Genomic DNA, 15806 nt, shown 5'->3' on the forward strand with positions numbered 1-15806 from the left:
GTCCTTCCCCTAGGATGGATTCTCTGTTTGTGGACACCCTGCAACTATTATACTCAATTGACAAAAACTGAAAATAAAGCTGCTTTGTGACAGACCCTACAGTGGGGGCCAATGGGTGAGTCAGGCACATTTACTGCTCTTACCACAGTCAGGGTGGGGTGGGGAGACTGAGAAAGGCCCAGGTATGAGAGAACATGTCATTCATACCCAGAACTGGAAAGAACACAATGCGCCATGGGGACACAGAAGAGGAGTCCGGGTGGGGCCAATCGGGCGAGGCCTTGATGGCCAAGCTCTTAAGTTTCACTTTTACCCTGAAGGCAACAGAAAAGACTTTATGTAGAGACCTGTGTTTCAGAACACATATTTATTCTATTGTAAGATTTAATTTCCTACAGTAAAGTGTACAAATCTTAAGTGTATAGCCTGTAGAAGTTTTACATATCCACATGCATGTGCAACTGCTACTCAGATCAAGACAAAGAACATTCCGGCACCCAGAGGCTCCCTGTGTACCCGACCAGTTGATAACCCCACATAGAAACTAGGACTCTTATCATCTTAGATTACTTCTGTTCTGGAATTTTGGACAAATGGAGCCATATAGTATGCACTCCCTTGTGTGGGTTTTCTTGCTAAACATATCGCTACAAATCACAGGATCTTTCTCTTTGCTGTGTATGATTTCACTGTAAGAACATACCATGCTGTACTTTTATTCATTCTATCAGTGATGGACATTTGGGTTTTCTCCAGTGTGGGGCTCTCCCAAGCAAGGCTATGAACATTCATGCACATGATTCCTCGTAGACATAAGCACTCATTTCTACTGGGCATATTCCCAGGTAATTGCTGGTTTAGGAAAACAAATTATTTAACAAGACTCTTTTGTTATGCTTTTGTTGAAAATGCTCCTTGATACAACCTAGATAAAACAAGCCAGTCTTGGTCATTAAGAATAAAAGACTGGGGGCACCTGGAGTGGCTCAGTTGGTGAAGCGTGTGTCTTCAGCTCAGGTCATGACCTCAAGGGCCTGGGATGGAGCCCTGCATTGGGCTCCCTGCTCTGTGGGGAGTCTGCTTCTCTTTCTCCCTTCACCTGCATTTCCCCCCACTTGTGCTGTCAAATAAATACATAAAATCTTAAAAAAATAATAATAAAAGACTGAAAACAAGATCCTTTCTTGTTTTAACAGGATAGATGGGTTGATGAGATCATAAACATCTCCAGAAAGGTGGGTCACTTACCATCCACAAGCTCATCAAAGGAAACACGACCCAGTCTTGACCCTTCTGTATCTGTAGGCTTTTTGTCAAATTTGAGTAATGGTTCCTTTGAACCCATTTTCAGCCTCACCCTCTTTCTTCTCTCCTTCTGGGACCCTGATGACAGAATCTTAGAACATTTACTAGAACCCTACATGGCCCTGAGGCTCCAACGGTTTTGTTTCTCGTCTATTTTCTCTCCCCCCCCATCCCCGTCTATTTTCTATTGTTCAAACTGGATAATTTTTTATTTTATCCTCAAGTTCACGGTTTCTCTCCTCTGTCCTCTCCATTGTGTTATTACCAAGCCCACTCATTGGGTTTTTACATTTTATTTTGGGTTACTGTATTTTTCATTCCTAATATTTCCACTTAGCTTTTCTTTACATCTCCTGTTTCTCTGTGGAAAAGTTCGGTTTCTTCCTTTGCATCAAGTGTCTAACTGCTCACAGAAGCACTTTTATAAATGCTGCTTTAAAATCCTTGTCAGAGAATTCCAACATCTGTGTCATCTAGGTGTGGCATCTCTTGATTGCCTCTTCTCATTCAGGTTGAGATTTGCCTGGTTCTTGGCATTACGCGTGATTTTTACTTGTACTGCAAACATTCTGGGTGTGATGTTATGAGACTGTGAATCTGGAGCAGATGTCCTGTTTCAGCGGCCTCCCTGAATGCCATGACAACGAGGGGGTGGGGTGAGGGGCAGCGTCTGCTATTACCATGTAGGGGTCAAAGTCCAGGCTTCCACTCGGGTCTTTCCAGACAGTGAGGCTGTGGCAGGGCGTTGGCGGCTTGCCTCCTTTATACCTACGGTTCCTGAACAGGAGGCCGTTCTGGTGCCCCACACGGCCTCTACCAACAGCAGAGCTGGCCAGGGGAGGGAGGATGTCTGTTACTGCTGAGCAGGGATGAAAGCCCTGGCTCTCCCTCTCCAGTTGTCTCGGACTCCATCAGTGGGGTGAGGGGCACCTCATCATGTCCAGGTGAAGGAGGAAGTCTCGGCTCCTCACCTGGCCTTTGTTGATGAGGGTGGGGCTACGTTTTTCCATGGTGTTTGTCTGAAGTAGGGCAGTTAAATAGTCTAAAAGTCTGCCTTGCTAAAGTGCCCCTTTCTTGGACCTTTGGCAAGAAAGAGCAAGCTTCTCTTGGGGGGTGGGGGTGGTAGAGGGGTTGTCTGCACCCATTGGTGTTTCTGGACAGACAGCTTCTCTAACACCCAGTCTGAGACAACAGAGGCAAAATGAAAACCCAGGGAATATAACATTGGGCTCTTCCTGAAGTCCTGAGGTCCCCAGGCAGGCTGCCTTCTTCTCTCCACCTTTCAAAAGGGTCCTTTTTTTGTTCACATATGATGTCCAGGGATTCCAGCTGTGCTTAGTGGGAGGAGCACAGACAAGGGTGTCTATGCCACCTTGGTCCAGAACCAGAGGTCCAATTACCAATACACTGCGTTTTCAAGGTGCAAAGGACTTCCACTAAGGGATAAAAAGGGAAGTCCAATCCAGGTCTGGATTTGAGAAGATTGGGATGCACGTGTGCATGCAGAAATAAGTAGGGCTGGAATTCACTAAGCCTCTGCCCAGCACTCCTCGGGTTACATGGTACGTCCTGTTCCTCCCAAGAAGCCTCGGAGGCAGGACTTACTGCTGTCCCATTTCCTGAGGAGGAAGGAGGCTCACACAGGGTCACTCCCAGTCCACAGCAGGGCTAGGGATTGGACCTCGAACTATGCAACTCTAGAACCAGAGCTCTTGACCACCATACTGTGTAAAGCCTTTCACCATGAACCACATTCCAGAATGGGCAGCAAGGAGGCACTTCACACTGTGCTGTCTTCAAACCATGCACTGCAAACACAGCCAATAACCAGCAGCTTAAAATTATACATGTTTCCCTTTTCATCTTTCTAATTCCTCTTTTAAAAAAATGTCAACAGCCCAAACTTTGATAATGCTGTACAATTTAGAGCTCACAGCTGTGATCTGATTAACCCTCCTAACAATCCTATGAAGTTTTTTTTTTTCTTCATTAAGTTTATTTCAGTAAAGTTAACAGTATAGTATTAGTTTCAGGTGAACAATATAGTCATCCAACAATTCTCTACATTACTCAGGACTCATTGTGGTAAGTCATCTTTAATCCCCATCACCTGTTTCTCCCATCCCTCTGGCCACCTCCCCTCTGGTCGCCATCAGTTTGTTCTCTATACTTAAGAATCTGTTTCTTGGTTTGTGTCTTTTTTTTATTTTGCTCATTTGCTTTGTTTCTTAAATTCCCCATATGAGTGAAATCATATGGTATCTATCTTTTTCTCAATGACTTATTTTGCTTAGCATTATACTCTCTAGCTCGATCTATATTGTTGTGAATGGCAAGATTTCATTCTTTTTATGGCTGAATAATATTCCATTGTATATACATACCACATCATTTTTATCCATTCACCTATCAGCAGACACGTGGGCTGCTTCCATAATTTGCTATTGTAAGTAATGCAATAAATTTCAGGGTACATGTATCCCTTTGATTTAGTGTTTCTGTATTTTTTTTTTTTTAAGATTTTATTTATTCATTCAGGAGAGACAGAGAGAGAGAGGCAGACACACAGGCAGAGACAGAAGCAGGCTCCACGCAGGGAGCCTGATGTGGGACTTGATCCCAGGACTCCAGGATCACACCCTGGGCTGAAAGAAGGCGCTAAACCGCTGAGCCACCCAGGGATTCCCTGTTTCTGTATTCTTTAGGTAAATACCTAGTTGTACGATTACTGGATCATAGGGTAATTCTATTTTTAACCTTTTGAGGAACCTCCGCACTGTTCTCCAGAGTGGCTGCACCAGTTTGCATTCCCACTCATGGTGCATGAGGGTTCCTTTTTCTCCACATCCTCACCAGCACTTGTTGTTTCTTGTGGTTTTGATTTTAGTAATTTTGACAGGTGTGAGGTCATATCTCACTGTAATTTGTATTTCCCTGCTGATTAGTGATGTGAACCATCTTTTCTTTTTTTTTTTCTTTTTTTTTTTTTTTGTGAACCATCTTTTCATGTGCCTTTGGCCATCTGTATGTCTTTGGAGAAATGTCTGTTCATGTCTTCTGCACATTTTAAAATTAGATTTTTTTGAATATTGAGCTCTAGAAGTTCTTTACATATTTAAGATACTAACCCTTTATTAGGTAGGTCATTTGCAAATATCTGCTCCCATTTTATAAGCTGCCTTTTACTTTTGTTGGTTGTCTCCTTTGCTGTGCAGGAGCTTTTTATTTGAAATAGTTCCAGTAGTTTGTTTTTGCTTTTATTTTCCTTACTTCAGGGGATGTATCTAGAAAATTGTTGCTATGGCTGACGTCAGAGACATTACTGCCTATTCTCTATTCAAGGATTTTTATGGTTTCAGGTCTCACATTTACGTCTCTAATCCATTTTTAGTTTATTTTTGTGTATGGTGTAAGGAAGTAGTCCAGTTTCATTCTTTTGCATGTTGCTGTCCAGTTTTCCCAATACTATTTGTTGAAAAGACTGTCTTTTTCCCGTTGTATATTCTTGCCTCTTTTGTCAAACACTAATTGACCATATAATTGTAGGTTTATTTCTGGGTTTTCTATTCTGTTCCATTGATCTATGTGTCCATTTTTGTACCACTACCATACTGTTTTGATTATTACAGCTTTGTGATATAACTCGAAGTCTGGAATTACCAAGTCTTCAGCTGTACTTTCTTTTTTAAGATTGCTTTGGCTATTAGGGTTCTTTTGTGGTTCCATACAAATTTTAGGATTGTTTGTCCTAATTCTGTGAAAAATGCCACTGGTATTTTGATAGGGATTGCATTAAGTCTGTATGCTGCTTTGTATAGTATAGACATTTTAACTATTCTTCTAATCCATTAGCATGGAATGTCTTTCCATTTCTTTGTTATCTTCAATTTCTTTCATCAGTGTTTTATAGTTTTCAGAGTACAGGCCTTTCACTTCTTTGGTTAGGTTTAATCCTAGGTATTTTATTATTTCTGGTGCAAATGTAAATTGGATTGGTTTCTTAATTTCTTTCTGCTGCTTCCTTTTTTTTTTAAATTTATTTTTTATTGGTGTTCAATTTACTCTGCTGCTTCCTTACTAGCGTATAGAAATCCAATGGATTTCTGTATATTGGTTTTGTGTTCTGTGACCTTATCAAATTCATTTAATAGTTCTAGTGTTTTTTTTTTTGGTGGAGTCTTCAGGACTGGCTTTCTCTTTTTCCCTTCCCTTCCCTTCTTCCCTTCCCTTCCCTGATTTTAGGGATATGAGTTTAGCCCTGGGTTTTTTCTATATGGCCTTTATTATATCAAGATATGTTCCCTCTACACCTACTTTGTTGAGGGTTTTTATCATGAATGGATGTTGTACTTCTGTGTCTACTGAAATGATCATATGGTTTTTATCCTTTCTCTTATTGATGTGATCTATCACACTGATTTTATATTTCTTTGGAACTTCATGATTTTGGAATATGGTAGAAATTAAATCATAGATAATATTAACCTTATATTTTTAAGGGCAATGACTCCCAGTAACATCATTTGAGTATATTTTTCCAATTCACTTCTTTATTGACCTGTAATTTTTTATAACATATTACTAATTACTAAATATCCTAAAAATGAAAGTTCCAGAAGAGTAACATTTTCAAATAAAGTACAAATAGTTTTTTCTTTGTATTTTCAAAAAGCATATATGAATTTTATTTAATCTCTGCCAGATCACAACCCATGAACTGTAGATTTAATTTTCACATCTGTAATTATACAAAGTAATCCCAAATTCGTTATTTCACATCATATATGCTTTAACGTGTAAACATTTCCTACAGAGTTATCTGCCAAGCAGAGAACATTATAGGAAAAAGAATACTGTATACACAGAAAAATGACAGAGTTAGCCACTGAGAACCTGAAATCACTGCCAGAGGTCACAGCCACTCATTGCAACGGCAGGTCTAGTCTTTGAAAGCTCCCAACCATGCAAATTTTCCTCCTTTCCACCTTTAACAGACAAAACAACACAACACAGCCCTCATCCTTCCCATCTTGTGAATTGTATTCTTGAATCTCAGAATGTCAGAACTGGAAAGTGTCTCCGGTAATTATGTGGTCCATCACAATGACACCCCCACCTACAGATGAGGGCCACGAGAGGAATTATCCTGATTAAGAAGATGAGGATACTGGTAACATCTCAGGAAGGTAGGGCCCTGTCACTCTAATACCATGCATTCTTTACTTAGAGCCATGAAGAACTAAAGGTATCATATCATTACATGAAGGAAAAGTGATAGATCTAGCAGGAGAGACAATACAGAGCTTTCTATTTTGGGGAATCTGGTCACAGAGAAAATTCACAAATTACATAATTAGAGCCAAAAAGGACCTGGAAAAACATGGTCCAACCTCCTTAATTTAGAAATGAAAAAATTAGCAAAATGAAATTATTTTCCCTAAGTCATACGATAAGGGATTTCTAGGTCCTATGAAACTGTGTATTCATTCCACTCACCAATTAACTTTATTCACTATACCTGTCCAAGTACCAACATATAAATTCTCAGGTCTTATAGGACCTTGTGCACAAACACCAACTTACACAGATTATTACTATTTAAAGTATATAAACTAGTATTGATTTTATATTTTCAAATATTAATCTTCAGTCTTAAAACATAATCACCACCTCAACAAATATTAGCTTTTTGGCTCATCCTTACATTCCTCAGTACTCTTTCTCCCTTTTCCTACTTGGATTCGAAGAACCTCAGAAGGTCAAGGAATCTGATGTGTAATGAGAATTTTAAAATATGGAATGAGCATAAAATGTTAGGGTTAGCTGCAAGGTCCATAGGCAAATACGGAAGGGGTCAGCAGTATCAGATTTTGTACTTTTTCTGCTCTCTTCTTCTGTGACTGAGCAGTCCACTGTACCGAAAGCAATCTGTGAATTCACACTTCTCTGAGCTGGGACTATACACAGTGACACTATTTTACTCACACAGTTTCCTATGAGCCATTTCCTTTCTTTATGAAGCTAATTGCACCTTATTACTTCTAGTTATTCATTCTTTCGGTAAAAACTTTAGGGACAGTAAACATGGAATTATATGGGTTCCAACCATGAACTGAGTTTGTACTTTGTTTTACACATTAACAACCCTATAGTTAGCATAATAATAAGAGCTAACATCATAGGGTATGTATTCTCCTTATGATTGCTATGCCAAGGAATGTTCTAAATGTACTTTTACGAGTACTAATTCATTAAACCCTCCCTGTGCAGTATGCCCTATTATTATCCTCACTGAACATTTCACTGGAATGTAAGCCCCATGAGAGCAGGCATGGTGTCTTCTCTTCAGTGCTGTACTTCCTCAGTCTAGAACAGCGCTTGGCACATAGCAAGCACATAACATTCACTGAATGAAGGGACAAATGACATTTACAGAAGAAGAATTAAGGTACGAAGAGGTCACAGAACATGATCGAGGTCACAAAGTTACTGAGTAGCACAGGTGAGACTCAAATCACTGTTTTCTGATCACGTTCTATCAGGGGTCAGCATACTTTTTCTGTGAAGAGCCAGAAAATAAATAGTTTAGGATTTGCAAACCATTTGGTAGTCTGTCACACCTACCCAACCATGTTGGTGTAATGTGTTAGCAGCCACAGAAAATAGTAAAGGCACAGACATGGCTGTGTCTCAATAAAACTTTATTTACAAGAGGTCAATAGGCTATAGTTTACCAACCTCTGCACCAAATTCTCACAACAATCAAAGCAGATGAATGGGAACCAGAGAGTCAGCTATTAAAGGGCTCTGTCCCAGGTCATACCATGGATCTCAGAGTTCGTACCCTTTCCTCATGGTCTCTACGAAAGGGAGACCTGCAGATCTACCAGGCACTCACAATTTGCTTTTTGCACTTTTATGCTATAAACCAGAACCTCAACTCTCTTTTCCATCTTGAAATGAGAACCATGACCTCAGCATGTTGCTGGAGCTTAAGTGCACAGGCAGGTGTGGAGGGGCGTGGGCAAGTGCACAGGTATAGTTAATCCAAAATCTGTTTTCACAAGAAAATCTGACCTTACATTAAGTACCGTGATCTGGAAACAATGCAAAGACTCCATCTGGAAGACAGGCAGGGCAGAGGATTGGCCATTTCTGTTCTCATAAGGAAAACAGCCTAACCAAAACTAAACACTAACCTGGTTAAACGTGAGGCTGAACATAGCTGAATGCATTAATCATCAGACAGGATAATAAAGGAAAATATGCAAGCTCTCTCCCAACTGTTTACCACTTGTATTTTTCTTGGAACAGAAATACATTTTATATATTATATGAACCTGTAAAAAACACATGCCTGGTAAAATATTTGAACACATACTCTGTATGAAGAGTACTAAAACATAAAATGTTCCATCATCATAAAAGAATTTTGAGTTCACAAAGGTTTAAACACTCACCCAACTCCAGCTATGGTAACACTACATAACAAAACTTTACGCTAATATCACTGCACACTTTATGCTAACTGGATAATCTTGATAATTATAGACTATTCAGTACGTAGCAAAGTATGACATACTTCTTCATGCTGGTCAATCTCAGGAACTAAGGTATCACTTAGGAGGAACAGTAAAATTTAAATAGAAAACTAATCAATTATTTTCAAAGTTAAAAAGAAGTTAAAAATAGCTTTTGGATTAAGATTACAGCTTATAGATTTATAAAATCATTCAAGTCCAGTGCTATCCACTATCTGACTGACATAAATATTACTTGGCGCTGGCAGTTCAACTCAATACACTGATTTACTGAGAAATTACATGCAAACTGATATGTGAAAATAAAAAGCTAAGAAAGGCATAGTTCTCCCATCGAGAATTTTACAAACACATGTTTATCTCAGACTCACCAGCACAAAAATGAATTAGAATATAAATGCTTAAAAAAACAAAAACAAAAACAGTCATAGCAGCAGTTAGTATTTTGGGGTGACGTCATATACTAAAAGAATCACTTGATAGACTTTACCTAAATGCAATCCTGCAAGATATAACGCAGGCATTATTTTTCTCTGTGGAGAAAACTGGGCTTCAGGTGTTTTGTTTTTAAATATTTTATTTATCCATGAGAGACAGGCATAGGGAGCCTGCTTTGGGACTCGATCCTGGACTCCAGGATCATGACCTAAGCTGAAGGCAGACGCTCAACCCCTGAGCCACCCACGTGTCCCCAGGTATTCTTGCCTCAAATCACACAGCTAGCGAGCACCTGCCACCTTCAAGTCCTAAAGCTCCTTTTGCACCACACTTTAATTCCCTCAAATCCCCAGAGTTCTAGCTCAGAGGTCCAAAAACAGGTCTCAGGGAGTCCATGGCCCCTGCAAAGCATACAAAAGGTATAGGGCTAGGGTGTGTAAGCTTTCCTGAAAGGGCTAACTTTTAAAACAGAAAAAAAATGAAGGATGGTGAGATGCAAGACACATCTCATGTATCATACCTAACAAGTCCAGTCACTGTCCTATAGAGCCCTTTCAAGACCTATTGCTCCCAGCTGTTGATATACTTCTGAACAGAGAGTGATTTACCGTTCCTCTCTGACCGTAAGAATGGAAGTGCCCTGATAAAACCCAGGCGCGCACTCAACTCTTCCACCAGAATGGAAGGATCTGTCATTCCTTCCCCTTAAGAAACCCACGCAACCCACGCACAAGTTACAAGGCTCAAGACAACACCACTGCAAAATGTTTGGCTCACTGGGGACCATTTTTGCTTTTCTAGAAATAGGAAGATTCATTCTACAATGCTCTAGGAGTTTATCTGGAGCAGCTAGGCTCCTGAGAACTGCTCTGATAATACCACCAGCTGCTGATTTCTTACCACAAACCCTGTGACTCTTGAGAGAGTGTTTGAAGCAAAGATAATGCTTTGGCAAACCTTCTTTGGGGATGTGCATGTCAAACTGCCTGGTAAAGCCCAAAGTGTGATAAAAAGATTAGTCATTATTTACGAATCAGTGGGGGACTTGAGGCTGAGGGGAAGCGTGGCCCACCATCAGTGTAACCCCTAAGCCGGTGGGTTTTCCTGCTCAACCCCAGGGTTACACAGTGTATTGCCATCCTGATCTTAGGGACACGAAATGATGTGAAAACCAGAGTTCAGAGGTCATGTGACATGCTCGAGGGCGAGGATGTATAGCCACAGGCTCTGTGGACAGCCGATCTCGAGCTCAAGCTGAGGGACAGATGGATGGACAGACAGATGGATGGGGGTGCACAGGCTGGGATGGAGCCAGTGTGCTGAGGAGGGGCCACACAGCAGCTCCCCTTCCTCTCCTGAGCTCTAGGTTTCTATTCAACAACAAAATGGGGCTTGTCTCACCTCAGTCTCATACGAGGGCCTGAATGATGTGATGAAAGCTTCTATGGTCGGTGTCACTATGTGAGAGTGTGAAGACCTGCTTCACAACCTAAGGCACAGACAGAGGAACAGAAGGGATCCTTCAGCATGGAGACTGCAGACACTGGTTCACACAGCCTCCCTCCACCGCAGGACATCAGGCTGCACCTGCCTCACATGCAGTTGCACTAGGGAGGTAAGGTGTCAGGGCAGACGCTGAAACAGCCCAAAGCCTTGCTCTCACTACATTTTTCAATATTCATTTCATTTTAGTAAACTTGAAACACTACAGAGTAATCATTTCTGAACCTCATTCAACAGGCAAGTTAGTAAATGTCTGAACACAATAAACACAGCTATGTATGGACTCAACATGAACATCCAGCAAGTGCTGCACCCCTTCTACAAACCCTCACAGGTCTTGTATTTTCCAACTTCAGTCTTAATTTCTTATAAAATCTTAACGAAGCCGCCAAGGAGTGCTTAAGTTAATGGTCCTTATGCTGAGGTCCTGGATGTGAGTGGAGGGATAGGACACAGAGCCCCATCTCTGAACCACTGAGCTACTGGTCTTGCTGCCAAATACACACAAAGAGGCATCTTGATGTGTCACAGATGCCGACACTCTTTTGTGGGCACACATCCATCTTCTTTCCCCTACCCACTCTGCCCCTCCTTTTCTAAGGATGGCTAAGGACTGAGGGGCAGTGTTTCTGAGAGATGGCCCCAGGCCAGAACACAACCTCTGGAAATGGGGCGGGGGGGGGGGGGCAATCTGCTTGGTCAGCAAGTGCTTCTGGTGACTGCACACTGGTGTTTTAGAATTAAGGGGCACGGGGTGGGGGGTGGTGTTTAGGGGAGGGAGAAAAAAGGCAAGAAACTACGTTAGTATAATGTTTCCCACCTCCGAGCCTCCATTTCCACTGTGTAAAAACCACTTAAAGCTCATTTTTCCTCTTTAAGAACCTGATCTTGATGATTTCCTGATTGAGACTCTCTGCTGCACAACACTGGTCAGGACCTGGGAGGCAGTGACACACGTCAGGACAGCACTTGGAATCTTAGTCCGGGTCTTTTTTCAACAAAGCAGCTGTTCTCTCCCCCCAAGGCAGCTCTGGTTGTCACAAGGAAGGGCCTGGAGACTCTCAAGAGTTCTCCCACTGAGCTGCCTGCCCTCACACTCTCGCTAAACTGTCTGAACTCTAAAACTGCTGACACCCTGGAAGAGGGATGGGGCCACTGCACCTGCTCTCTCTCCACTCAGGCAAACGGTGTGTGGCCAGACTCCCCTGGGTGGTGGTGCACCAAGCTGTAGGTCCACACCGTGCAGCAGGAGGCAGTCACACAGGCTTCCCAGAGGGTGTGTGAGCATGCCCAGACACATGCACAGACACACACACTGGAAGGGGGGGGCCGGGGGAGCTGGAGCACATGCTACAGAATGCCCCTTTCTGTCCAAAGCCCAGAAGATGCTCGGTTGCCATGGTTTTGCACTTCTTTATAATTCAGTTCTACGGGCCATTCTCTGTGCCCAGAAAAGACTGGAGTAAGTAAGAACTCTCTGCAGTTAATTCCAGAATAGGAAATCGTTACATACAACTAGGCCTGCATATAAACATAACTACTTTTCTCTTATTCTTCCAACAGTTGGGCCTGTTTTTTTAGACATCATGCCATTTTTTCCTTCTTCCCACTTTCTTTTCCTTATGATTCTTTTCTAGTTTTTGCTTCAGCTTTAATAATTCCCCATTCAGTAAAATGTGATTTCTGTTCCCGTTCAGCATCTTTAGAGAAGAGGGAAGAAGAGACAGACATTGTAGCATAATCAGAAAAGGCTTAGCAGTGCAAGATGACAAGAAACAGCAATCAAAGGCATACAGATTGAAAAGGAGGAAAAAACTTCACCCTCATTCAGAGGATATGACTGTCTATGTACAAAATGCCAGAGAATCTATTTTTTAAAACCTCTAGAGTGAGTTTAGTAAGGCCAACACACAAAAATCAATCATATTTCATGTATAAGCAATGAACAAACAGAAACTGAATCTTTTTTTAAAATACCATTTATAATAGTTCTTCAAAAAGGGAAATACTTAGATATAAATCTAATAAAGCATATGCAGGATCTGAATGCTGGAAACTACAAACCATTGATGAAAGAAATCAAAGGAGCAACTACATAACCAGAAAAACATTCCTTGCTCATGGGTTGGAAGACTCAGCAGCAATAAAAGTATCAATTCTCCCCCAAAGCAAGCTGTAGATTTAACTCAGTTCCAATCAGTCAGAGCAGGGTTCTATACAGTTACAGACAAGCTACTCTAGAACTTACGTGGACGGGCAAAAAAGTAGAAGAGCTAACGTGAAGCTGAAAGAATCTACTACCCAATTTTAAGGCCTGATACAAACCTATACTACTCACGCCAGGGTGGTACTGGTAAAGAGATATGAAGACCAGTGGTACAGAATTAAGTGTCTGGAGACAGGCCCACACAAATAGAGCCATCTGATTTCTGACAAAGGTGCAAAAGCAATTCAACAGACAAAGGATAGTCTTTCTGACAAATGATGCTGAAATAATTGGTCATCCACATGCAAAAAATGGCAACTTGACCTAAACTTCACATCTTCTACAAAGACTAACTCAAATGGAACATAGATCTAAACACAAAACATAAAGCCATAAAGCTTTTAGGAGAAAACATATGAGAAAGCCTTTGTAATCTTGGATGAGGCAGAGTTCTTAGAATGGCACTAAAGGCAAGACCCTTAAGAAAAAACTGACACACAAAAACTTCATCAAGATTATAAAGCTCTTGCTCTGTCAAAAACAGCCACAGAACTGAGAAGACAAACTACAGACCGAGAGAAAATACCATGGATCGCATATCCAACAAAGAAGTTGTACCCAGAATATATAAAGAACTCTCAAAACTCAACAATAAAAATCTCAATTAAAAAATGGGCAAAGAAACTTCATCACCAAAGAAAATACACAGATGGCAAATAAAGCCCATGAGAAAATGTTCACCATTGTTGGCCATTAGGGAAACACAAACAAAAAAAATGAGATCCCACTACACACCTATTGGAATGATTAAAATAGGAGTGCCTGGGGGCTTAGTCGGTGAAGCGTCTGTCTTTGGCTCAGGTCCCGATTCCAAGATCCCAGGATGGTTCTCCCTTTGCCCTCTGCCCCTCCCCCTGCTTGTGCTTTCTTGAATAACAAATAAAATCTTTAAAAAAAACAACAAACAGTTAAAATAAAAACTAGTGATGATGCCAAGTGCTAACAAGGATGCGGAGCAACTGGAATTCTACTATACTGCTGGTGGAAATGGAAAATAGTACAGCTACTCTGGAAAAGGGTTTGGTGGCTCTTATAAAACTAAACATATACGATCCAGCAGTCCTATTCCTGGCTATTTACTCTAGAGAAATGAAAACTCAAGCCTAAATCCAAATGCTCATAGCAGCTTGATTTGTGATGGCTATCAGGTAGAAGCCACCCAACTGTTCCTCAACAGGTGAACAGATGAGGGAATGTCAGTACACCCGCACGATGCCATACTATTCGGCAGTAACGAGGAATTAACTTTTGATCACTTGGATGATAGTGATGTATGATGTGTGTGAGAAGACAAGACAGTATGATGTGTGTGAGAAGCTGGTCCCAAATGTTACATATATTATATGATTCCATTTATATGAAACTTTCAAAAATATAACACCAGTGGCAGAGAAGAGATCCCTGGTTGCAGGGGTTATAGTCGGGGAAAGGACATGACACGAGGGGGGTTTCTGGGATGGTGGAACTGTTCTGTATCTTGATTGTGGTGGTTGCATCAATCTATATACATATACAACAAATTCAAAGAGCTGTATATTCCCCCAAAAAAGTCAATTTTACTGTATGATGATTAAAACCAGAAAAAAGGCTCAAAAGATAGAATTCTCAGCGGATGAAGGAAGGTGGCTTTTACACTTTCCTCAGTGCGCCAGTTCCAGGAGGTGTACCACACTTTAGGGCCATCAGACTGGAGAACTCCATCTGCAGGGACACTGCCACCAGGTCTTCGGGAAACTTCCCCAAGAGAGTGCTCTTCTTCCAGCAGAGCCTCTGTGCTCTCCTGCTAAGAAGGGCCCTCATGTCAATCATGCAGAAAAGGCTGACCATGCAACATACCTAGAACCTTCTTTAATTCTGGTGTGAAGAGAAGGAAAAAGACATCCAAGGGAAGACTTTGGAAAAGACAGAGATGTCTGTGGTCCACTCGCCTCAGACGCCCTTCTTGGGAGAGCTGCCAGAGTGGCTGGAATGGCTCACAGAGCCCTGTGGGGATTCACAATCCTAGCAGGAACTGGTGACATTCCTGATGGGATGCAGCCATGAGTGCCCTGAGGAGAACAGGGCCGAAGAGACTATAGTCCCCCAAAGGTGGTCAGACTCTGCGCCAACAACTGAATGGGAAATAGGCAGCCCAGGGGCAGCCAAACAGCTGACCTAGCATTCTCCCAGGCTGGCTGAAGTTCCTTCTGTATGGGAAGGCTGCTGTCTTCTTTTTCCAAGTGAACAGTTTCTAAAAGGCCACACAGGGAGCAATGAGGGAAGCCGGGGTCATTCCCAGGCCATGTGATCAAAGCAGACAGCTCACTGGCTAACGAGTCAAGGCAAGGGCTGGAAAGTGTGAGGTTGCTGGATGCTGGCCCTTAGCTCTGCTCTTGTCATGAGCCCTCGCTGGTCCTGGACTGGACTGGCAGCAGTGAGTGCTGGTATGCCTGCATCTGCCACCCCATGACGGGCCTTGCTTCATCAGGTCCCTCTCTCCCATGCTTGGACACCTGCTCTGTGGACAGCCCTCTACTTGGCCCGTTTAAGGGCACTTCAGAGCCCAGTCTGGGTACCCTCCAGCTCATTCACACAGCCCTCAGCAACGGTATTTACAGATTTTTTGAGCTTGCTCCATATAAAATATAAGAAATACATCTTATATTCAACTTGAATATATGTGCACAAGATCAAACTCCTACAGAAACATAGGGGTGGGGACATCCAGTCACTCGTGTATTCACCACATACCATCTATTATCTTTCTCACATCA

General features: G+C 41.9%; 1 protein-coding gene across 2 annotated transcripts in view; it reads right to left on the reverse strand.

The window, feature by feature from the left end:
- The window catches only part of ATXN10 (ataxin 10), a 163542-nt gene that overhangs the window by 44056 nt on the left and 103680 nt on the right, over positions 1-15806 (reverse strand). Inside the window, exon 10 of one of the 2 annotated variants that reach the window (XM_038550221.1) lies at positions 10686-10773. The exons of the other annotated variant lie outside the window; for it this stretch is intronic. Coding sequence (XP_038406149.1) covers positions 10693-10773 — 81 coding nt within the window. The 3' untranslated portion in view covers positions 10686-10692. Of the gene's footprint in view, positions 1-10685; positions 10774-15806 lie in introns of those variants that run through there. 2 annotated transcript variants of the gene reach the window in all.

This window comes from Canis lupus, chromosome 10 (genome assembly GCF_011100685.1).
Source record: "Canis lupus familiaris isolate Mischka breed German Shepherd chromosome 10, alternate assembly UU_Cfam_GSD_1.0, whole genome shotgun sequence".
NCBI classification, from domain to species: Eukaryota; Metazoa; Chordata; class Mammalia; order Carnivora; family Canidae; genus Canis; species Canis lupus.